General features: G+C 38.3%; 1 protein-coding gene across 1 annotated transcript; it reads right to left on the reverse strand.

The window, feature by feature from the left end:
* Nucleotides 1–6359: 6359 nt before the first annotated feature.
* On the reverse strand, nucleotides 6360–24408 carry LOC130887551 (UDP-glucuronosyltransferase 3A2-like). Its single transcript, XM_057790046.1, has 7 exons — nucleotides 24315–24408; nucleotides 23759–23857; nucleotides 16979–17093; nucleotides 13835–14366; nucleotides 10189–10420; nucleotides 8478–8697; nucleotides 6360–6636 (listed from the first exon to the last, which is right to left on the reverse strand). Exons 1-7 carry the CDS (start codon nucleotides 24406–24408, stop codon nucleotides 6360–6362), a joined length of 1569 nt encoding a protein of 522 aa, XP_057646029.1.
* Between the last annotated feature and the right edge of the window lie 524 nt (nucleotides 24409–24932).

A 24932-nucleotide genomic window follows, 5' to 3' on the forward strand; every position in this document is an offset into this window, starting at 1 on the left:
AAAGATGCAAATTCCCTTTTCCCTCTTTTGTAGCTGAGACACCCATCTTCTCTTGGCTTCAAACATCAGACATCAGGACTGAGAGATGGTTAGGTGAAAGAAGCACTTGTCAACCTAAGTACAGACACACACACACACACACACACAAAAAAAAAAAAAAAGCCAGGCACCTATAATACCATCAACAGGAAGGTAAAGATAGGTGGACCTGGGGCCTTTCTATCCTCCCAGTCTGCATTAATCAGGAGGCTCCAGGTTCAGTAAAAAACCCTGTCACAAAAAGTAGGGTAAGATGTATTAAGGAGAATACCTAATGACACCTAGTGTTAACCTCTGGCTTCAACATGCTTACATGTATATGTATGGTCACACTGATACATATACACACTAGCACATACATGCCATACACATAGACCTCTCTCTCTCTTTCTCTCTCTCTCTCACACACACAAACACATATAGACACAGAATACATACACACATAACCACAAAGACATGAACATGGGAGAGATACTTGTAAGAATAAGGGAAATAGATAAGGGGAGAGAGTGCATGGAGGAGTAAGTGTGACCAGAACACACTGAAAAGCATTCCTGTAAGTAGAGACTGTTTCTTCCTTCCCAGCCACCCAGACCCAAATAATCACACAGAAAGTATATTAATTATACCACTACTTGGCCAATAGCTTAGACATATTCCTAGCTAGCTCTTACATCTTAAATGAACACATTTCTATTATTCTGTGTATCACCATGAGGCTGTGGCTTACCAGGAAATGTTCTGATGTTTTTCTCCTTCAGATATAGATGGTGTCTCTTTCCTATGGCAGCTCCATGGCATCTGCCTGACTCCTCCTACCTTTTTTATCTCTGTGCAGATTTTCTGCCAAGCTTTACTCTGCCAAATCACTGGTCAAAAACAGCTATATTCATTAACCAATAAAAGTAACATATATTCAGGAGAATATTCCACATCACATTCCAGTGACCAATGCAGAGAAAATAAATTTTTGACAGAAATATGTATCTATGTGTGAAGGTGTGTGTATATGCAGATGTAAATGTGTGTATAAAACATTTACAACATGTTATTTTTTTAATCAGACAAAACAGTAAGTAAACTCGACTCAAGAATGAAAAAAACTAAAAAACTGTGACAACTGCATAATAAAATATGACTAAAAATACAATGAATTACTCATAAACACTATGAATAAACCTTTACATAATTTCTTATGCTTAAAACACAATAAAAAGTATAATTTATAATTCCATTAATATGAAACCCAGAAGGTAAAAAGTAAAAGTAATATTATGTATTGACCACAAATGGTTATTCAAAAGTAAGATGGCCAAAAGCAGAAATAAATGAGTGGCTATAGAGGAGAAAACTTCTGTGATGACAAATCTTCAGTGTGCTCATTGATATAATATAGAAAGGCATAGATATCCATATGTGTATAATTATTTATTTTAATTACAATGAGTTTATCAATAATAACACAATAAAATACTTTCCAAAATGAAATGTGGACAAAAGTAAGTAGAAGGAAGATTTGTTTGGTGCTTTAAATGACTAAGAAAAAACTAGAAACACTACCAGGGAAAATATTATTTACAAGTTGCTTATTAGAAAGTACAAGACACTCAGTAAAAATTGGACATAGTTTTCATAATTCAGATCATGGAGGGAATATTCAGATCTTGTCAATCATTCTCCATGAGTGAGAGGACTGATCTCAGAATTTAGGAAGGACAAGACATCTGCCTGGAATTTACAGAACAGAACAGCAAGGACAGAACGATGCATGATAGCACAGAGTGTTATGTTAGAGGGGCAAAGTCTGCAGTTGGAGATTTCCTAGAAAGATCAATCCAAACATTCCAATCCCTCCTCAGTTCAGCAATGATTTAAAAACAGTCGGTCAAGTGAGGTAATATCCAGAGGGCACACATGGCCCCTCTCTGTCTTTATCCTTGATTCAACTGTTGATTTACAAAAGAGTTTCAAGTGGGCTGAAGCACTGTCGGAGTCCATGTGGGTCCAACATAGATTCCCTAAACCGGCTGAAACGGAGTCGCGAGGAATAAAACTGACACAGCTTACAAGGTCATCTTGGAAAAGGCCATCCTCTTTATTCTCGGAACATGGGGGAAAACACATTAGGCTGTCTCCTAGGCAACCAGGTGCCTGGGCTTAGGTCATGTCCGCATCTAGCAGTCAGGTAGGCCATGAATTAGCATCTCTATAAGACATCCTCTTAGGGGCTGGAGAGATGGCTCAGAGGTTAAGAGCATTGCCTGCTCTTCCAAAGGTCCTGAGTTCAATTCCCGGCAACCACATGGTGGCTCACAACCATCTGTAATGGGGTCTGGTGCCCTCTTCTGGCCTGCAGACAGACAGACAGAATATTGTATACATAATAAATAAATAAATATTTAAAAAAAAAAAAAAAAAGACATCCTCTTAGTTACAAAAGGAAGGAAGCACCGAACCTCTAAAACTCCTAAAACTCGAGTCATCAGCTTTAGCCAACATCTCTCCTCAGGTAATCCACATTCTAACAAAAGAAACTAGGAGCAGCACATCCTGGCCTTTGTTAAGGAAGTGACAGCTTGTCTGCAGAGCTATGTGACTAGCTCAGACCGGGCTAATGGCTACTGTGCCAAATCAAAATATGGGCCCACAAAGCACTTAACCTTGTGATTCTGACTCCTGTGGCTCTCTCTCTCTCTCTCTCTCTCCACACACACACACACACACACACACACAAAATATACACACTTGTATATACACATACGCACCCATTCATTCATGAACCTAGTTTTCTTCCCCGATGTTCTTTTCTGAAAGAAATATTCAGAAACAGGAGAAGGTGACATGGGCAATACAGACTTTGGTTCTTAGAACTCTTACTTCAGTGGGAAGAGCCCAAAAGCCTAAAAAGCTGGGATTTGATCTTACCTCGTCAATCCCATCCCTGGTGAATATGAAAAGCCTCCATGATCTACTGCCTGTGATAGTAGAGATGTAGAGTAGACCCTAGACAAAAGAGACCAGAGAACACACAGCACCAGGATCTGCTCAGTGAAGACCTTCATACCACATCATGGAGGGCATCACACATCATAGCAGAACAAGCATGTCACACCCAGATCCCTTTCTTTTTTTGTAAAATGGCTATGGGATGTCTTTCTGTATGGTGTGAACCTGTGTTACTCTCATTGGTTGATAAATAAATCTACTTTGGCCTGTCACTAAGCAGGATAAAGCCAGACTGTAAATCCAAGCAGAGATACAGGAGAAGAAGTGCAGAATCTAGGGGACCACAACCAGCCACCAAAAAAAGTAGGACATGTTACAAAATAAGGTAATAAAGTACAAACCAAGTGGCAAAATAAAGACAAAAATAAGGGTTAATTTAAATGTAAGAGCTAACTAATAATAAGTCTGAGCCATTGGAAAAACATTAATAATTATTATAAACCTCTGAGTGATTATTTGGAAGAGGCTGCACAAATGGGTTGAACAGAAAATATTCTCCATCTACATTTGGCACTTAAACATGGTGCACTTACTTCCACATAAGACCCAAGAAATCTTGAAAAAGGTTCTGAATGCAAAGAACTGGAGCCACATTGGACTTTCTAATCTCACAGTCTCATGCCAGCAGTAGCACAGAAGGAGATGTGTCCCCTTAAGCCTGCCTGCTAAATGGAGCCGGCCACCAGCTGCCATGAGCTAAGCTTTGTGATCAGTTTCCCTAGTCTCACACAGGCCTCAATATAGGAGGATAATCAGTAATACACTATGTGTAGGATTTAGCATTAGCTTATACAACAAAATGTCAGGAGCCGTGTCCCCCCAAATTATTACAGGAAGCACTGCCGTGAGGAGTTTTTGCAGAGGGCTTCACTTCCCAATTGTATTGAGAATAGTCTTATTGACAAAGCCTATCTCACATCCAAATTAACTGTTAATAGAGATCTATCTGTTAACGGAACCTGCCTCACATTCCAAACTATCCAGAGAACTAGGTGTGTCAACTTGTGAACTCCTGGCAGAGGAATCGTGACCTGACCGATCATAACCTCTTGGCCTACGTGACGGGCGTGGACCACGTGGCAAGATCCCGTGCCCCAGCCCCTCAAGCTCCTCATCCAGGGGCTATATAAGCTGTAACCATGACTCTAATAAAGGGAGGCTTCGACAAATATGCCTAGCCTTCTTCCTCTTATCAGCCTATGTCTTTCAGGTGGTGCCTCTCCGTGACCCTGGAATAACTGACCAGCCAGGCGGGTTACAGACCCTAGACAGAGTAACCCACCAAGGCGGTCTACAACAAAACACACTGAAAGATACAAAATAAAAAAGAGGACCAAACAGAAAACCTCCTAACCAGGTTCTAACTTGTTTACAGTGTGAGAGGCTTAAGAAAAGAGGCTTAAGAAAAAAATAAAAAGGATATCAAAAGTTATAGAAAGGAATAAATAGCTTAAAAATAATATGATAAAGACTTTAAAAACAGGAATAAAATTAGAAAAATAGTTCACATAGAAATGGAAAATAGACAGGAAGGTTTGATTCTGCATAGCATTGTATTGATTTTGAATTTTTTAAATGCAGACATTCAAACAACAGTGAAGAAGGATGCTAAAAAAAAAGTCCCACACTAGCTCAGAATTGAATATAATAAAGAGTTATTTATTTAGGGGTGGGCTCACAGATTACAGCTCTCTGCACAAACGGAAAAACGGCAGCTGGAAGAGAGAGGGAACGCACGCTTTACATTGGGATTTATAGTATAAGAGGCCATGCCCAAGTGGGCTGGTAACTTAAATGCTGCAGGCTGAAGGAGATCCTATGGCACAACAGGTGCAGAGAGACATGAATCTGAAAGAGAGACTGATAAAATACACAAACATAAATATTTTTAAAATGCTTTAACTCTAAAACAGAAGTGCAAAATGCATTTGTATTGGGAACTTAAAGGATGTATTACTTGGGTAAAATGTTTTTCCACAGGAAACAAGAGGCTATGGATTTTTTTCCAGGTTAACATGGACCAGATTTTATAAAGGGACTCCTCCTGAACTTTGACATCCTCCTTGAAAGGTTATAATTGATCTTCCCAGGATTTGGCTTTGATCTCAAATTTTCTCAGGGTCCCTATAAGATTAGCAGTGCCCAACAATCAGCAGGAAGTAGTCTAGGAAACTATGCCCAAATTCCCAAACTCTATTTTATAAAAGTTTATTTTCTTTAAAAAATGGCTTTGTTATGAATTGTTATTGATCATAGTCAATTTCTTTTAACAAAAGAAAGGGGATATAATATAGAAATGATGAAAAAAAGAACAGATTATTGCGTCTACTGTAATTTTTTAAAAATTTCTAATATCCAAAAATTTTACATTGGTATGATTTTAGTTTATTGAGGCAAATTTAAAGTTAATTTTGTTTTACTGTATATGTATTTCTATTCTTCTTTAAGATATTATGTATATGTAGCTCATTTAAAAATGTAATAAATAATTAAAAATACAGATTAATAGATAGTAATCTATAATATTCAAATTTATAGTCATATTAGTTTTTCTAGGTATACAATGATCTATTTCAATTAGGTAGGTAATCTTCAAACACTTCAAAGACCTACAGAATGTGGCGTATAAAATATTTGAAAACTGTGACTTTTCTCAACAAATACATGTTGGCTTCTTGAGCCTTCATTTGCCAGGCTTCTCGAGCCTCTACATTCCCCTAGTCATTGCTAGGCTTCCTTATTCTCCAGAGAAAGGTGAGTGTGCTATCTGCCCATTCCACAGTCCCACAACGTAAGATGCTTGTTCCGCAACCCCATGAGACAGGACAATCAGATGCAATAGGGAATCAAGTCAAGCAAAAACTCAGTTTATTACTGTGAGCATCGCCTTATATAGGTTGAGTGACATGATGTGTTATGGGGAAACTCCAGCTGATGAGAGGCAGCCAAACCCTCCCTCTCACTGGAGGGTCATATACCTAGTTTTTGCTGTCTCATCTTCACATGAACTCAAGCCAGACTTTTCTCTGTTCTACAGGCCCCAAAGTCTAAGCCCTGAACTCAAGCCATGCTTTTTTCTATCCTATATGCCTTGAGGTTTGTACTAGAGCAAGTGGATCCAGGTAATGAGGAATCACTAGTCAGTCAATGTACTGTATGAGGATTATGAAAAAGAGAGAAATAGTGAGGACAACTGGAGCTCTACCTGCATGAACAGGGAAAGAGGAGAACCCTGGAAGTTCCTTGTGCTAGGGAAGGGGGAAGTCTTTAAAGACCCAGAACTCCCAACATCCTACCCCAAGTCAAACTTCACATTATGCCTTCTTTTCCTTCCTAGCCATACACAGGGTCCTGAGCAACAAGCCCAGCACTTTCTTCAACAGCCACAAGGTGGCCACAGTGAGCCCCAGCAGGAACAATAGGACATCCAGCAGGTGCTGCACATGCCATGGCTGCTGAAAGCCATGGGGCTTTAGATGTGCTCCTCCCCCTGCTTGTAGGATGTGGTCAATCCAGCCCACCAGACGCTGGGAAGGTGTGAGGGGGTGGGAGCGCCTGATGGCCCTGGCAGTCATTGCTGCAGACTTGTACCTGAGGGCAGACACAGAGAGAATGTGTTACTAATGTGCTATGCCAGTTCTTTAGACCTTATAACATAAACACACACACACACTCACATTTTTCCTAGTCTATACCCATCTTCAAAGAAAATTGTTGGCATACACTTAACACTGCCTACTTGAGTCCCCACTATAAGGACAAAAAAAAGCTGAATGTCAAACATTATACAGAAGGATCAAAATTAACCTTTGAAGGGAAATTTTTAAAAATTACTATGTCTGTAAGGATTGTAGCTATGACACTGAAGTAGTGATCACGTTAAATATATTTAAACACATGTGAATGTATATTTGATTACATGATTAGGACATTGAAACATGAGTATTTAGTGAAATTGTTGTGAAGATGGGCAAGTGATATGTGGGTCAACTGTTCTCGTCTCTGTTCATGTCTAATTTATTCTAGGTTTGTGAAAACTTCCTTTATAACAGGCTTGCCCATGGCTCTAGAAGCAGAGTGGAAACAAATAGTCAGTGCCTACTCATGATGCCCATTTTCTATATACTAGTATGGGGCAGACAGTAATGACACACATGACTAAGATATTACACTCTATTAAAGGGTCAAAGAGAAAATAGTGTATGATGAATGAGCACAAGTACAGAAAAATAACAGCCAAGCACATGGTCTCCTAGGAGGACAACATTGGAGAGACTGTCCTGGGATGTCAACACAAAGACCTGAGGAGGGGAGATCACCACAGTAAGGACATGCAAAGGTCCTTGTCATGGTTTGAGTGAACAATGGCTTCCATCACCACATATATATGAATGTTTGTTCCAATTGGTGGACTGTTTAGTTAGGATTAAGAATTGTGATATTTGCTGGAGGAGGTTTGTCACTAGAGGTCTTTAAAAAGGCCCACATCAGGCCCTGTCTTGTTCTTTCTGCCTCCAGCCTGCAGATCAAGATGAAAGCTTTCAGCTACAGCCTCTATGCCATGCCTACAGCCACACTTGCCAACATGAGGGTCATGAACTAAATCCCTGAACTGCAAGCAAAACCAATTGAATGCTTTATCTTATACATAACTTTATATGTGGGATACCCCAGTGTATGCTGTAAATAACATTGGTTAATGAATAAAACTACTTCGTTCCTGTTGTCACACAGAAGAGGGTAAGGTGGGATTTCTAAGAAGATAGAGGAGGGAGAGAGTAGGCTGAGTCAGAGAGAAGTAATGTAGCCACCACAAGAGACAGATCCTGAATGTAAACTTACTGGTTGGCCACAAACTCGTGGTGATGCACAGATTAAGAGAGATGGATTGATTTAAGATGTAAGAGTTAGCTAGAAATATGCATAAGCTAATAGACTAAGCAACAATTTTATTAACATAGTTTTGTGTGATTATTTCAGGACTTGGCAGCTGGGAAACAAACAAGGAGCCTCTGCAACAACCTTGGTGATAGGTCCTCCTCAGAGAAATAGAATAGTAACTAAAACAGTCCTCTGTGATTCAATTGAAATTCTATATGTAAATGATGAGTCAGGAGATCAGCCATCTTAAGAACATACAAATGATCTCTGCTGCCTCATTTGGAATTCTATTACAGGTACCCAAGATATAAGAGGTCATAAAGATAATGAATGTAGAAGAAATTATCACACCACATTAGTTATAAGCGTATTTACAGCACCTCACGTGAAATTAGGATTATACGAAAGGAAAAACAGGACTTTCAAGTAACACACATGTACTTTACCACACCCCACAGAATTCTAGTTTTATTGATAAACAAACTACACAGACCCCTCAGTGTCAGGTCTGCATTCAATGTAAGCAACCCCAGCCCCAGAGAGCTGCATACCTCTTGTCTTCTATGACGTCCTTCAGTGTAAGAGCAAATGTCTCTGCCTTGATAGTCTCTACCTGAACTGAAACACCAATTTTTTTGGCTTCTATAAGGACCATGTTTTCAGGTTGGTCTGCAAAGAAGGGAATCCCCACCATGGGTACTCCATGCTGGATGGCCTCCATGATGCTATTAATTCCACCATGAGTAACAAAAAGACGAATTCTAGGATGCGCTGTTGCAAAAGAGAACGATGTTCCAATATTTCACCATAAAAGATTCAGAACCAGGTAAAGCAGCAGACCAAAGAAATACCAGTGTGTTGTAGAGAATGGATTTACTGATTTTTCCTTTGAGATTTACAATGTTCTAGGATATGATTTCCAGTTTTCCCTAGGTAGATATATGTCTTACTTCAATCTAAAACTATCAAGGACCTAGACCAAGGAAGAATATATGGAGAGTAGTAGCTAGGCATGTTTCCCTGTCCTTCTGCCTATCCTCACCTTCCTCATGTATACATCTTCTTTACTTTTCTAACATAAACCTTCTCTGGCTCTCCACATCTGGTCTTTTATGAAGCTTGTATTTTGTGTGTTTCTCTCCTCTATTTTAAGAGAACTTCACTAAAGAGGGTGGTAGAGCAAAAGATTCTGTGTTTACACGTCTTGTCTGTTGCTCCATATTAAGGAACCAAACATTTCTTGCGATCATAAAGAAATCATCCCCAACTATACCTCATACAAAATCTACCCATGTTCCCTGGAAATCAAATGTTTTCCCTATTGTGTAGCATGTGATTTTACTGAATATAGATCTATGTGAAAATTTTCCTGGCTTAATTTGAGTGACAAACTTATTTATAAAACTCTGACTGAGCCATTGAGTGTGGAAGTGATGGGTCTACAGAATGTCACCAAGAAACAAATGATTTTAGGGGAGGTGGCTAATAGAATTTCCCTTTGCTCAAGAAATCAGTGTCTCCTTATCATATTGTAAGATTACCCTAGTTGGCTCTCAAACATCTTCCACATCCTCACAACCCCAACATTAATGTTGTAAGTGTCTGAGTTTTCAACCCTTTCCAGACAACCAAGATGTATCTGCATGCTAACATTCATATGTGTGTCTCCAAAAATGTGAAGCAGTTCTCACATCATTGTGAGAATAGTGGGAACAAATAGTGGGAACTGCCCCAAGGAGCAGCTATAGTTCACACGGCTTTCAAGATTGTGTTGGAGGGATCAATGTTAAATAATGATAATTGAAGGCTACCTATCTATTTAGGGACTTGGGACCTGTCTGAGTAGAAAAGGATAAGGAAATAGCTGCTATCGTCAGTCTAGAGCAAGCCTGATTCCCCCAAGAACCCTAGTTGCTTTTTTTTTTTTTTTTTTTTTTTTTTTTTTTTTTTTTTTTTTTTTTTTTTTGGTTTTTTCGAGACAGGGTTTCTCTGTGGCTTTGGTGTCCATCCTGGAACTAGCTCTTGTAGACCAGGCTGGCCTCGAACTCGCAGAGATCTGCCTGCCTCTGCCTCCCGAGTGCTGGAATTAAAGGCGTGTGCCACCACCGCCCGGCCCTAGTTGCTTTTGCCTGCCTGCTAGGGACCTATTTTTACATATCAGCAGACGTTTCTTCTAGATGCTCAAGTGCTCAGACATTAGTTATCTATTAGGTCCAAAAGCACATAAATGGATATAAAGTGACAGGTCTAGGAGGTGCTTACCCAGAAGGTCAGTTTGGGGAAGCCAATCCATGATTTTGACATTTGTGGCCATTCTGACATCTTTGGGCCAATGTTCATCCTTAACTGTCCACAGCACCCCTTGAGGGAGGCGAGCAAAGGCACTGTTCATTTCCTTAATAAGTTCCTTGGTCTGATATGTGGTTGCTACGGAACCTAGTGCCACAAGGACAAAACCAGAGTCTCCAAAAGTAGTGATAAAATCCTCCAAGTCCTAGAAAAAACAAAAAAGAATGAAGGCAAAAAAAAAAAAAGTGATTTGTAAAAGCCAAGGCAGCTATGACATAAAACCAGGGCAGGTGTTGAATAAACCCATGCTTTAGTTGATTACGTTCCACGTGAGAAAATTCCTTTCCTAGCCCCTGTACAGCTGTGCTCTGAGTACTGCCTGCATTGATTAGTAGCCCTCTATTCACTGCTGGCCTCTCATGAATTTCTCTTCCAAGCAAATCCTTATTTGAGTAAACTATTTCTACCGCTTAAAGTATAAACTCAGCATAAACCTATTGTTCAGGGCATTTTCTTTGTTTAGTAAATTGAGGCCCCTCACAACTCCTTTGGACACCATTTGTATTCTTTTAAAATCATGCTAGAAATATAGCATACAAAATTTCTCCACTCTCTGTGTTGCATAATGTCTTCTACTCTGACATTGTTTTCTAGCTTTGATTTCAGAGTAATGATGGCTTCATAGAATGGGTTGGTAAGTCGCCTGTCCTGTAGGACTGCCACAAACATTTATAGAGGAACTGGCATTAATTCTTAAGTGTTTCACTTAATTCACCAGTTAATCCATATTATATCAAGCTTTATTAATGAAATATCTTTGTTTTATTCCCATCAGTTTCAGATTCTCAATTTGTGCTTGAGTCAATTATGTTAACAGACATGCATAGGAATTTATCAATTCATGTAGGATAAATAAATTGATGATATATCATGTTTGTATAATTTCTTCATAATCTTTATTGTTTTATGCAAGAGCAGATAATTTTCCACTTTAGAACATAATTATTCTATTTTTCTCTCATCTATTTTCTCAATGATTCCAATGATTTGTCACCAAACTGCTCTTTTGATTTTATTGATTCTAATTTTTCTTTTTATTGTTTCAATCATCTACACTGTGATTCTTTTAAGCCTCTCCTTTCCACTAGCATCCTGTTTAGGCCTCTCTTCATTACTGTGCCTTATATAGAATTGTTAGGTTATCAATTACAAGTACATTGTGTGTATTAATGAAGATAAGAACAGCTACAAATTATATATTAAGTCTTGTTTTTATTATTCTCCATTATTATAACATTTTTGTCTCATTTTCCTTGATATATAATATTTGCAAATGTTCCTTTTGACTTTTCCCTTACTTTCATTGGTTGTATTATTCTGCATTGTCTATTTTTATATACTGTTAATTTCTATCTCATCCCACTGTGATATTTGCATTAATTCAAAATTTTGAAAGTTAATGGGGTTGCTTTTGTGTGTATCATCTAAGGTATAAACCAAGGAATTTGTACTGTGCTTAGAGAACACAGGCTCTGATCTTGTTGGAAAGATCAGTTGGGTCTTTTGAGTTGGTTCAGCAGCTAAGAGAACTGGCTGTCCCCTCAGAGGACCAGAGTTCAGTTCCCACACTTAGGTCACAACCACCTGCAACTCTACCTCCGGAGCATCCAGTGGTCTCTTCTGCCCTCTCCTGGGGCCAGACATGCCACGCACATGGTGCATAAAATTGTATGCATGCAAAAACTCAGGCACATAAAATGACCTAAAAAATAAATTCAAAAAATTCTCTATGTATTCCTATTGTTCTACTTAACTTATGGTGTTATTCAAAGTGATAATTTGTATGGATATTCCTCTCATTCTAAAACTGTAGAATTGCAGTTATCAGTCATTATCTATTTCTTCTTTAAATTTCTAAATTTGTTCTTATTTGTGCACATATGACATATTTCATTGTAAAAAGTGTTTCACAAATTTGAAATAATATTTGTATAGTGTTTAAGTTTGACAAAAATTTCAGATAGCTATATATAGGTTTTAGTCCTCTGTGAATGTTTTGATATAGAGTCTTCTTTTCCTTATACTGAAAACCACCATAGTTTATTTTGCTTCCCCATGATTCTTTAGGAAACATGTGGTTGAACATCCCTCAGAGTAGATTCTAGACTGTTTTGTTGAGTATTACTTCAAAATAGTTCTTCCCACCTTTCTCCTTATCAATTCCGTCATCTCTCTGTGCCAATATCTGAGTCGTCTGTCTAGAAGGTGAGGTCTCTGTCAGTCACATCTACATCCCACATCTACATCCCACACCTACATCCCACACCTACATCCCACATCTACATCCCACATCTACATCCCACATCTACATCCCACAAACTTGGGTTTTCAGGAGATTTTCTCCAAAGCCCATATAAGAAATTTCCTTCTCCTTCTAGAAATAATATAAATATTCCTTACTGATCACTCCCCAAACACTTCTTCTCACCCATTGCAAGAAAGGGTAGGCACTCTGGTACCCATGGGAACCAGAAAAAAAATCCATGCCCTCTCTGCTTGGACCTGAAAGTAGGAAAAACATTACTTTCATCACTTCAGCATTTTGGCCCCACTGCATAAAATCAAAGGAGGTCATTCCTCCTAGCATGGGACAAGGAACCCCACAGTGACAGGTAACAAATAATAAAACATGCTTAGCTCTCTGTACTTTTAAATTTTCAGCTGTAGTGACCCTAAGTCTATACTGAACATGCAAATTACATGCAGCATTGATAGTTTGCAGTAGCTGGATGGTGTACAAAGGACCCTATAGGCTAAGAACACTAAATAACACAATCAGTTCTTCTTGTCTCTATTGCTAAGTTTTGTCTAGGTACATGCCTTGTGAAAGTGTTATCTGTTTCATTATGAAGAGCCTTCCTTCTTAACAATATTATATGTATGAATATTCACTATATTTATTACATATATAGCTCAAAATTTAATGAAAAATAACAATACTAACTAAAGGACTTATTCCACCAAAGCCAGAAATACATAGGTACAAAAGAAACTCAAACAGTCTCCCATATATCCAAGTCTTCAACCTTAGCTTGGGATGTTCTAACACCATCCTTTCACAACCCTAAAATGGACTCTCAGAGTACCTACCTTGCTTTAGAGCACTTCCTTTCAGGACATGCCTGCCAAGTAACAATTTCCACCTATGGCGATTAGCAATAAAATGGCCCCCATGGAGAGTGACACCGTTAGGATGTATGGCCCTGTTGGATTGAGTGTTGCCTTCTTGAAGGACGTGTGTCACTGTAGAGTGGACTTTGAAATCTCCTAAGCTAAAACTATACCCAGTGTCCCAGCTGATTTCCTGTAGTCTGTTGATCAAGATTTAGGACTCTCAGCTCCTTCTTCAGCACCAGCCTGCATGTCACCATGTTTCCTGCCATGATGATAATAGACTACACTTCTGAAATCATAAGAGAACCAAATTAAATATTTTCCTTTATAAAGTTGCTTTGGTCATGGTGTCTCCTCACAGCAATAGAAACCCTAACTGAGACACCACCTAAGCACTGTCAAGCCATTGAATTAAAAACAAACGGAGGACTGAGTTTTCACTCACTTGAGGTATTGGTCTAACAGGTTTGTCCATTAAGCCACCCACATAGACTGTGTTGGGAAGCAGGGGACGAGCAAACTCAAAGGCAAAGTCAGAGTTGACAAACCACAGCTCTGCTTTCAATTGAAGATCAGACAAAACTGGTCGAGAGCCTTCTGCAAAATGTTCCTGGATGGTTGCATCATATTGAGAAAGTATTTGTCTTTGCTTCAGGGAGAAATCAAAGAACATCAGGAAGTTCTTCACTCGGTCCCAGAAGTCCATTTGGTCAGTTAGTCTTGAACCATACACTGGAACATAAGACAAGGGGCTAGGGAGTCCAAAGTCCTTAGAGCTAAATTGCATGGGAAGAAAAGCCACAAATTGTTTTTCAAGTTTCTCAGCAATCAAGAAAACACAAGGTTCTGCTGCATCCAAAAATACTAGGTCAAAGTTCTTATTCCTTAAGTAGTCCATGATGTCCTTTCTGCTTAATAAGTGACTGCATACGTCCGCAAAGTATTTATATATCTTTACAAGTGTGTGATGATTGAACCTGCAAAAAAAATACAGCAAATATTTGGGGAAGATATTTCTTACTATTTGGAATAATGTTAAATTCAATGAAAGTATTCTACAACTAGGCAAACATAAGCCCATTCTCTGATCTAGTAAGTTTTTTTTTTTCTATTTTGTGTGATACCTAAATTTAACTCTGTGTGTGGTTGTGTGCATTTATGTATATTTCCTTTTTAGGTGATGACATTAGAAAAGAGGCCATAAGAGCACTTAAAATTAAAGACATTAGAAGTGATTAGGAGACATAGAAAGATGTGTTGGCGGTTGGGGCAAATTAGAGAGCAAAGGATAGTGAAAGTTATGAATTCTTTAAAATTCATGATAAAACCTAATTTTTTACATGCTCAAATTTCTAATTGTAAACATTAAGTGTGATTGGAATATTATTATCACAATTCTGAGTCAAATTTCCACTGAAGATTGTGCTAAATTTTAGTCATCTTATTGATGAATCTTTTACATCAGTGCTTACCAGATAAGCAACCTGGTAAGATGCACAAGCGTGTGATGTCATCCTATATAGTGGTCCTTTGTTTATGTTTTAAAATTGAAGCTTTCCTGAAGATCAGAGTGCAGAACTAAGCCAATAGAGACCAGGCAGTGGTGGCAAACACCTTTAATCCTGGTATTTGGAAGTCACACATCTTTAATCTCAGCACTAGGAAGGTGGAGGCAGGAGTGATATGACTGGGAAGAGAGGAGTAGAAGGCAGGAGGACACAAGCAGGAAGCAGTCTGAGGTTTGGTGGAGGCAGATGGAGTCTGAAGATACAATCTGACAACAGGATCGCCCCTTCGATCTGAACATTAGTAGTGGTAAAAGAATTCTAGTGTCTGGCTGCACTGTTTTATGAACCCTCAGGATTCTGCCCCTAATATCTGACTCAGGGTTTTATTTATTAAGACCAATTAGAAATTGTGCTCCAATCATACATCAAAAGATCCACAAGATGAGAGCCCAGTGGCACACTCCTATCTTTACTCATTCTCGACTCAACTTCAAGTCACAACAACTGTGGTTTGACTTCAAGAGTTCCTCTGTCAGAGAGATGTTCAATGTGGCTGTAGAGAGGTGGTATCTTTAAGAGAACAACTTAGTATGAGATTATTAGAAGCCCTTTTCCTTTAGATGTTTGAAATGATCTGCAGTGAACTTGGAGTTAACTCCTGTGGGAGATGCAAACCTGTTCTTTCCCTTCTCTTGACTCTTCCAATCACACATACTTTAGTCATTATGACACCATCTATCATGGTATCTTCAAACTGACTGCTGTTAGCCCCATAATCTTGAACTTCCACAATTGTGGTTTAAATATGCTTCTTTTCATTATATATTCACCCAAATTCTGTTACTCTGTTATAATAATAGAAATAGATTTATGTAAATCATAATCCTCTACATTTATCTCTACATTCCATTTTAAAATATATATTTAGGTAATAATTTCTAAATAGCTATAGTATGTGCAGGTTTGGTTTCTTGACAACAGAATGGTGATCCCTTTGAGGAAAATCAATTGCAAAAATTCTCAAGAAGATGCTGGTCTCGGAAACTTGACTGTATTCTACCTGTAATTTGAACTACTCCTCAAAAGTACAAACTTAGAAGGAGACATAATATATATGTTTTAAATGTGTATAAATATCTGCCCTCATAGACTAAGGTGCAATTTGACTTCTTTCAAACATATGACAAATGATATATGGTCTTTACGTTTCTGTGAGTGAGAAAGTTTTCCAAAAAGAATCTTGATGCTGTTAGCACAACCATGACATTTAAATGTTCTGTAGCCAGAAATCCCTAAAGAGTCAGAGCCACAGAGGTTAGAACATTGCCTGCTCTTCCAAAGGTCCTGAGTTCAATTCCCAGCAACCACATGGTGGTTCACAACCATCTGTAAAGGGGTCTGGTGCCCTCTTCTGGCCTGCAGGCATACACACAAACAGAATATTGTATACATAATAAATAAATAAATAAATAAATAAATAAATAAATAAATAAATAAAAGAGTCAGAGCCATTTGTGTAGGCTAACGAGGAAGCCACTGTTTATTAAAGAAGCCAAGCAGCTTTTACTGCACCTCCCTTGCAAGCAGAGCCTATGGGGAAAAAAAAATGCTGTTACCAGGAAACTGTGCTTGCCTCCTGTTTTTGTGGGTCTAGAAGCCTTTTTTAAGTTTTCTTATACTTTACGTGGAAATTCTTGCCCAATGCTGCTGTGCCAATTTGTTACCAGAGGCTGCTTATTTGTTCCCTGACTGCCTTGATTCGAAATAACCATACAGAAATATGTATTAATTGTAATATTGTTTGGTCAATATCTTAAGGGTATTTCTGGCTAACTCTTATATCTTAAATTAACCCATTTCTACTAATCTGGGCATCAGCACAAGATCATGGCCTACTGACACAGTTGCAGCAGCTGTCAGTCATCTACCAGGCATCACTCAAAAACAATCCATCCCTACACTGAACAAATCATCCAGTTGTTGCTTCTCTTAAAATCATTCAAAGCATCATATGACTATGATTTATTCATGCATAGGACTTAATCAGCAATACTTTGGTTCCAAGAAATAAAGCAAATTACCTTTCATTAAATAATTCTTCCACAAGGAGATATAATCTATTACGAAATTCTTTTTCCTGATCTTCAGGTGGACGCCACGTTATAACCTCATACGATATTTTCTCCTTTTTAAAATCTAAGAAAACATCAATTGAGTGATATTTAAATACATTACAATATACCACACATTATTACAGTGATAAAATAATTAATATAGCTTCACATTTTTGTGGAAATTTAGTTTTGATTTTCAGTGGTTTGTTCTTCTTTGAATCTATTCAATTCTGTAATATAATAACATTTATTGAGACTTTACAATAATTCAAGAAATTTTTTGTTGTTTTTGTTTTTTTTCTTTCTGTTTTTCTAGACAGGGTTTTCTGTATCTTTGGAGCCTGTCTTGTAACTCACTCTGTAGACAAGGCTGACCTCAAACTCACAGAGATCTGCATGTCTCTGCTTCCTGAGTGCTGGGGTTAAAGGTGTACACCACCAGCAACCAGGTCAAAAAAAAAAAAAAAGAAAAGAAAAGAAAAAAAAGAAAAAAACTTTATACGGTCTTCTGTAATGAAAATTTCCCTGCAACAGATTTCATTTAAAGAAACACCTGCGCCGGGCGGTGGTGGCGCACGCCTTTAATCCCAGCACTTGGGAGGCAGAGCCAGGTGGATCTCTGTGAGTTCAAGACCAGCCTGGTCTACAAGAGCTAGTTCCAGGATAGGCTCCAAAACCACAGAGAAACCTTGTCTCGAAAAACCAAAAAAAAAAAAAAAAAAAAAAAAGGAAACACCTGCTATTTTTCACTTTACTGGTGACAAAGCATGAGGGAAAATAGTCTGAAATGATTTACTGACTTTGTCATCACAGTGAGTTAGGGTTTGCAGTAAACTACAAGTCAGTTTAATTGTAGAGTCCCTGCTTTTCACAAAAAAAAAATAATAATATAAAATGAAATATGCAATGTGTTGATTTACTTGTTTTTTGTTGCTGTTTATTTCTTGTTTGGTGCTTGTTTGTTTGTTTTGAGGCAGAGTCATATTTAGTGACCCCAATTGGCTTTCAACCCAAAATCTTGCTTCTTAAGGCTTTCTAGCACTTGGATGCAGCACGAATTCTAATTGGTCTTAATAATAAAAACCTAGAGGGAGATATTTGGATCAGAAAAGGAGAGCGGCACCCACTAGTGCTCTTACCACTATCAACGCTCAGACTAAAGGGTAATCCTGTCCCTATGACTCCTCTGACTGCATCTCAGTCTGGATCTGCCTCTAGGAATCCTCACACTGCCCTGAACTCCTCTCTCCTCCAGCCTTATATTCCACCCTCTGCTCAACCATATCACTCCTGTTTCCACCTCCCTAGAGCTGGGAATAAAGATATGTGAACTCTCTTTCTCTTTTAGACAAATTCAAGCTCACATAGCCCAAAGTGGACTTGAACTCACAAAGATCCATCTGCCTCTGTCTCCCAAGTGCCGGATTAAAGGTGTGTGCCACCATTGCCTGGGCTCTATGGCTAACTAGTGGCTTAGCTCTGCACTTGATCTTCAGGCAAGCGCTATTTGTTATAGCATAAACAAAATATCACCACACAAAGAGATTTTGCAGTTTGATTAGATTCAAAGGTTCTATCTCTAGTCAAAAAAAGAAAAAAAATGAAAAGTAGGAATGAAGGATGGATGGAAAAAAGGGAGGGAGGGAGGGAGGGAGGGAGGGAGGGAGGAAGGAAGGAAGGAAGGAAGGAAGGAAGGAAGGAAGGAAGGAAGGAAGGAAGGAAGGAAGGAAGGAAAGAAGGAAGGAAGGACAGACCAAGGAAAGTGAGGGAAGGAGAGAAGGAGGGAGTGAGGAAGGAAGGAAGTATCCACCATGCTTTAACTGGCCACCTGAGCACTCATGTGTAAAGAATAATCTGATTCCACTTTTGAAGTTTGATTCCTGAAATTTCAAGCTATATCTCTCATTTTTCCAGAAATAAAAAGTTTAACCCACCCTCTCATATTATTGATGAGAATTTCAAATCAAGAGACCTAGGCCAAAAACAGAATTCTCACATGAACTTAACTGGAGAGTTTCAATAATTAGTATTTGATGAGAGACTACAGGATTAAAACTTTCTTTACTTTGTTCCTGCATAATGTGACACAGACCAACCCTACGTTGGATCTCAGACAAGGTCATGATTATAGTTTGCAGGACAAACTATGACTGACTCTCCTCAGTAGAAGACAGTATGTGTGCAGGGCAGTGGTGCACACAGTAAAGTGTTGGGATGGATGCACCGTACAAAATATATATCCAGATGAATAGATCTAACTGAATGCTTATGACCACATCACACTGATAGCAGTCACAGAGGATCCTGGAAAATGCCCTTTCTGTCCTTACTGATTCCATTTCTACAGCTAACAAATGCTATTAAAGGTATTGCATGAAGAAGCAGCCACAGCATCACTGAAACACAATCAATAGTTCACTTCAAACTTGATTTTAGACTTGGACCTTTCAAAATTGCCATTCTCTTTGATGATACTGGTTAGGTCTCTCTGGGGGAAGTAGTTAATATGAGAAGCTTAGAAAGACAAACATCACCAAGGGAAGTCAAGCAACAATCAAAAGAAGGAATTGAGTGTGGATCAAGTGTTGTACAAGAACATACATAAAAATTTTTAGAGAAAACTGCAAAGGACTCACATTACATTTTGTGTATCTAAATTAGCATTAATATCAGGGGAATTTGACTGGTAGAAAATGTTATCAAATGCATTAAATCACATTAGAGTAAAAGTTTTCAATATCAGAATATGTCACTACATTTAATTTGCACCATCTCTGCCTTTCAATGTCACCAAATGTAAAACAGAAGGAAAAAAAAGAGTGATTGATCTACAATGAAACTAAGTATTCATAGTCCTACATCTAAACTACTTTCCTGTCACATCCCGTGATGGGCTTGGCTGTGCATTTAGCAAATTCTAAAGTTCTTAGCACTTAGTCAGTTGACAAAAAAAAGTAGAGCTGTGGATCCTCTCTAACATGGGATATTTAACAATGCTGCCCCAAATTGAAGGATGCTGGGCCTTCATTGAATACAATCTATTAGAAAAGATGTTTAAAGCAGAGATGGTTAGCCCACCCTATCTCTACTTTAAAATACAGTTTGAACTATTGTTAAATCTATAAAGAAAAGATACCTGGTGGACTGTTACTGCATCATAATAATAAGGGCATGTTATTGTCCATGCTATAAGAGCACATTTGTCATTCATTCTGCCTAATGAATATGCATGTACTTTTTAGAAGATTGTCAATACATACACACTTTACCACTGTATGTGTAGTAGGGCCTGGTAGAATGCAGCTGATGAATGAGGTGGAGTATTCTCACGCAATAGCCAATTCAAACATCAGACAATTTATACTCTGAGGGTTAAGAAGAGTCACCTGAGGAAAGTGAACATGGACAAATTGCACATGGCAAAACATGTTTTATCATAGAGGTTTATAAACAGATATCAAGTGGCTGGAGCTATGGCTCAGCAGTCACGTGCCATATTCATAAGCACTCGGAATTCTTATGCAGTCACGTCCTGACGCTAGTGTTTCTGTTGTTGCTGTTGCTTTTCTGATTTTATCTTAAACCAAGATGTTATCCAAACTGGTGGTGGAGAAGGAATACAAAACTCGGTGGCTTGGGGCTTGAGAACCTTTCCGCTACTTCTATTATGTGTACAAAAAGTAGGGATAATGAAGGAAAGCAAACCATCTAAGAGAAGATTCACATAATCAAAGGTACAAGACTAAATTTCAAATAGATGTGGTTACCTTTGTTCTTATTCTCTATAAAATAAAAATTCCACTAAGGATATGAGGACAAAAAATCAGAAAAGGTGTATTTTGCTCTAACTCTGCAAATACCATCTCTCTGAATAAAAGCACACTGTAGAGATACCATGAACATGTATCAGACAGGATAGGCGCATATGATTCTTTTCAACCAATGGCAGCCCTGCTCTGAGACTATTAAATCATTTTATGGGTAGGAAAATCTAAAGGCTGCAGAGAGCCTGAAAAGTCAGAAAGCTCAACAGCAGAAAAACTCCCAAGTGTTCCTTTCCAGGATCCAACATTCTCTGTTACCTTCACATAGGGAGGTATTCTGTGCTGTCTTTTTGGGTCCCCTGGTTAAGGGTTATAGTATCTGGCTTCTGGTTTACAAGTGCTTTTCTGTTCTGTTGTTGTTGATTTTCTTTTCAGAATGACGCCTGTAGGGCCTCTGGTTTAAGATACCATTCTGTTCTGTTCTGTCCAGTTTGTTTCAGAGCTCAGAATATTGTGACAGGTGACACAACCTCCAATTTTTATAGTACCTTGAGGTGTGACCCAACAAATTGGTCCAGCTATATCTATGATTACATGAAAAACAAAATTATGCTGTGTTCTTGTCAGAAAGTTTGGCCTCTTCTCCACTGAGTATCTTTCAAAGGATCTAGAAAATAAGAAAATTTTGTTCTTGTGTTAATGCACTTCCCTTCTATGCTTTCCCCCATTTTAAAGAAATGGATACAACAGAATAATGGGTGACTTTTGAAGACATTGTACAGATTCAGAAGGTGTAACAGGACTGAAAATCTAGGGCAATGTACTCCAGGTTAGTATATACATATTCTTATCCATATCTGCAGATGGCAATATTTCCTACACTACCACGACTCAGAATTCTAGGAATCAATGACTAGAAATAGGAGATAAATAATTCACTAGTTACTTTAGGGATATTCTAGCAAGATTTCCATCCCTGATTTTGGAATGTTTGCCGACACTAGAAAGAGGCAATGGATGACTGGGAAGGAGAATCTGACGACACTGGTGAGCGAAGGGTGCATGAAAAAGCAAAGTATAGGAAAATAGAATAACAAGGTTTAAGTGGCAAAGAGGACAGAAGGTTATCAAAAAGTTGGGGGAGGGACTAGCCAAACCTAAGGATTATACAGAAACCATATGGAAATTTGCTAATCTAAAAGCTAACATTAAAATTCTACTGGGAAATAGAAAAAAAAGACTAACCCATTATCACATCAGAAATGTCAAGTGTTCATGGACAGAAAAGGCTCTGAGTTGGGAGTGGTGACTCATGTTTATAATTCAAGAAGTTGAGAAACTAAGATAAGAGAGCAATCATGTGAGTTTGACAACAACCGTGGCTACATGAGAGAGTTCTACAACAGCCTGGGCCTGATTCAGAAAAAGAAAAAGAAAGAAAAGAACACAAGGGGAGCAAATAGGAGGACATGGTGGCAGGGGAGAGAAGAGAGAGGGGAAATAAAAGACAAAAGAAATCTGAAATCAGCACCACTCGAATCTACAAATAAAAGACATCTGTTCCACTGCTATGGGGAAATTTTGCATATCTTTTATGCATACTTTGCTAAAGGAGGAGAAAGTCTGTAGCTTTTAGCAATAGATCAAAGGTTGTGGGACTAAGAAAACAGGGTGAGCATGAATTGCAGTTATGAAACCAAAATATTAAGGACAATTAAATCTGTAAAAATATATCTGGATAAAGAACTGAAGTTTCCTGGGCTCTGTGCCCTAAGCTATCAGCAGTGACTGATGATGGTCTTCAGTTTGAGGATGATTCTCTGTATTCAATAAATTGAGAGTTTTGGGGGAGCCACTGGTTTTTCAAGAATCTGAGGTCTTCTCAATCACAGATTCTAAAATTTAAGCATAAATATAAAGTTCACTGAAAAATAATTCTTAAATTGTAGGTCTCATTAAAAAATACATAGAAGTTTGTGTGGCATCGGGTGTAGCAATTCTTAGATAATTAAAGCTCTCAGTATGGCAGAACATGTCAGTTCAACACTACAATCAGACACATTTGACGTAAGAATTTCTCAAATGATCAATAATCATGTGTAGTGCTGACTGGGAGAGACACTCAAGTAATTTAATCTATTTCGTTGCCATAACAAAATATTTGACATTAGTTAACTTATATTTTTAATATTTTACTGAGATGATTTTGCAGTTAAAAGTGTGTATTACTGAGGGCCCATGTTCAGTTCCAAACAACCACATCCATCAGGCAGCTCACAACTGCCTGTTAACTCTAGGTCCAGGTGACCTAACCACTTCTTTTGACCTCATTGGACTCTTGGACATTTATGCATAAAAACACACAATCACACACAAATATACAAAATAAAAATAAATCTAAAAAATACTTTAGCTCATGGATCTAAAGCTTGACCATCCAGGATTGCATGGAGCTGTGTGAATAGCCTTTGCTGGGTGCCATTTCACTGCATCTTAATACAGAAGGTGATGTGTGTAATGCATGGTAGATACAAGAACCACATGACAAAAGAGAAGAAAGAGACCAGAGAAGGAAAGGATCTTTCTTTTAAAAACACCTACCCGACTGACAAATAATCCACACCTGGAAGGAAAATGTAATTCCTTTCCAAGTGTAAACCTTCATTGGCCAACCAGCTTTTACTAGGCCTACTTCTTAGAGCTCAATAACGTTCAATACCTTTGGTTCTTGCACATTAAAGTTTGGGGGACATACTGCAATCATTGTCAACTTATACCATGAAGTAACATACAGAAATATGTCATAGGAGGCAAAGAAAACATAGTCTAATGTAATGAGATCTATAAAACTTATACATGCACACACACACACATACACACACACCATGATTTTTCTTGAAATAAGACCAAATACACAACTTTTATCAAAAGCTAGTGTTTACTGCTTAAATTGATTTAATATAATATTTGATTTTAAAAGTACCTTGGAAGGGAACATTTTCGTAAAGCAGGTTGGTCACATTATAGCCATGGTCTTGAAGAATTTGTGACACATGGTTCATCACTCTATAATGGCTTCCACCTAGAAATAAAACATAAGTTCATTTTTATGGAGAACAATGAAAAGATTTCTGATTAACATAAATGACTGACATAAAGAAATCCAAAAGTAAGTGTAAGGACACAAAAAGTGTCAAAAATCCATATAGAGAAACCAGCTCTTCCATGTTCTCAATTCCATTGTAGGTAATATCCAGGGTGAGAACCCAGAGCTCTGATCAATAGTAATCTTCCACCAAAGTGCGCTATTGCTGTTTCTACATCAGATGCTATTTCAATGTAATATTTACCCCCACCCTTTGGTACAGTCCCTACTAAGCACCACATTGCACACTCCATATGACTTCCCTCAGATTTTCTCTCAGTCTAGCTATAAAATCTCGTGTATAGATGATCCAGTACATGCTGTTTTTATGAGACATGTCCTCCCCTTCCAAGTATCCTGGTCCTACAAGACTACATTCACAGCAGGCACTCACCCATAGTAGCTATAGTCAGGATTTTTGCAGCCTCCAAGAAAAGAACCTCAGTGAGAAATAAGCTCACTAGAAGCCAACTCCGAAGCTGAGCCATCTGTATAACTCACAGAACGCAGGTATAGGATCCACACCTTGAGAATGTGCACCAGTAAGGAACCCTGGAAGCCTCTGTCACAATGCCCTCTTGCTCTTTACCTTGTCTCTGCAGGTCACTTTCCACTGGAGATTCTGCTTCACCTATCATAAACCGAGTTGACAGATCAATAGATGGAGAGTTAATATTTAACTTGTCCTTTAGCCACAGTATCCTCTTTATTGCTCCAATATAACTCTCTAAACTGTGATTGAAGGGACCTTAAGAAATCCTTTCAATGACAGCATCTTGGTGACATGTACCGTGACCACTTTATAGGCCCATTCACTAACTTACAAGACTCTGTCTGCCTCCTCTGTCATTTCTTTACTTGGATCCTATTGCCATATCTGTTATCCTTTAAGCCAGGTTCCAGTTCTAAAATCTCCAATAGTGGCAATAATAAGCTAATTTCCCAGGAAAACACCTAAGATTTTTCCTCAAGACCTCTCACTAGTCACAAATTCACAAAAATGTGCTCATGG

Source organism: Chionomys nivalis, chromosome 15 (assembly GCF_950005125.1).
Source record: "Chionomys nivalis chromosome 15, mChiNiv1.1, whole genome shotgun sequence".
Classification (NCBI taxonomy): domain Eukaryota; kingdom Metazoa; phylum Chordata; class Mammalia; order Rodentia; family Cricetidae; genus Chionomys; species Chionomys nivalis.

Bases quoted from the DNA above. Each gene is read 5' to 3' on its own strand.
- LOC130887551 (XM_057790046.1), bottom strand. From the start codon at position 24,408: ATGGCTCAGCTTCGGAGTTGGCTTCTAGTGAGCTTATTTCTCACTGAG. The intron at 23,858-24,314 runs GTGAGTGCCTGC...TTTTATTTCTAG, and splicing joins CCTGACTATAGCTACTATGG to GTGGAAGCCATTATAGAGTG. The intron at 8,698-10,188 runs GTAAGCACCTCC...CTTTTGCAACAG, and splicing joins TCCCCAAACTGACCTTCTGG to CGCATCCTAGAATTCGTCTT.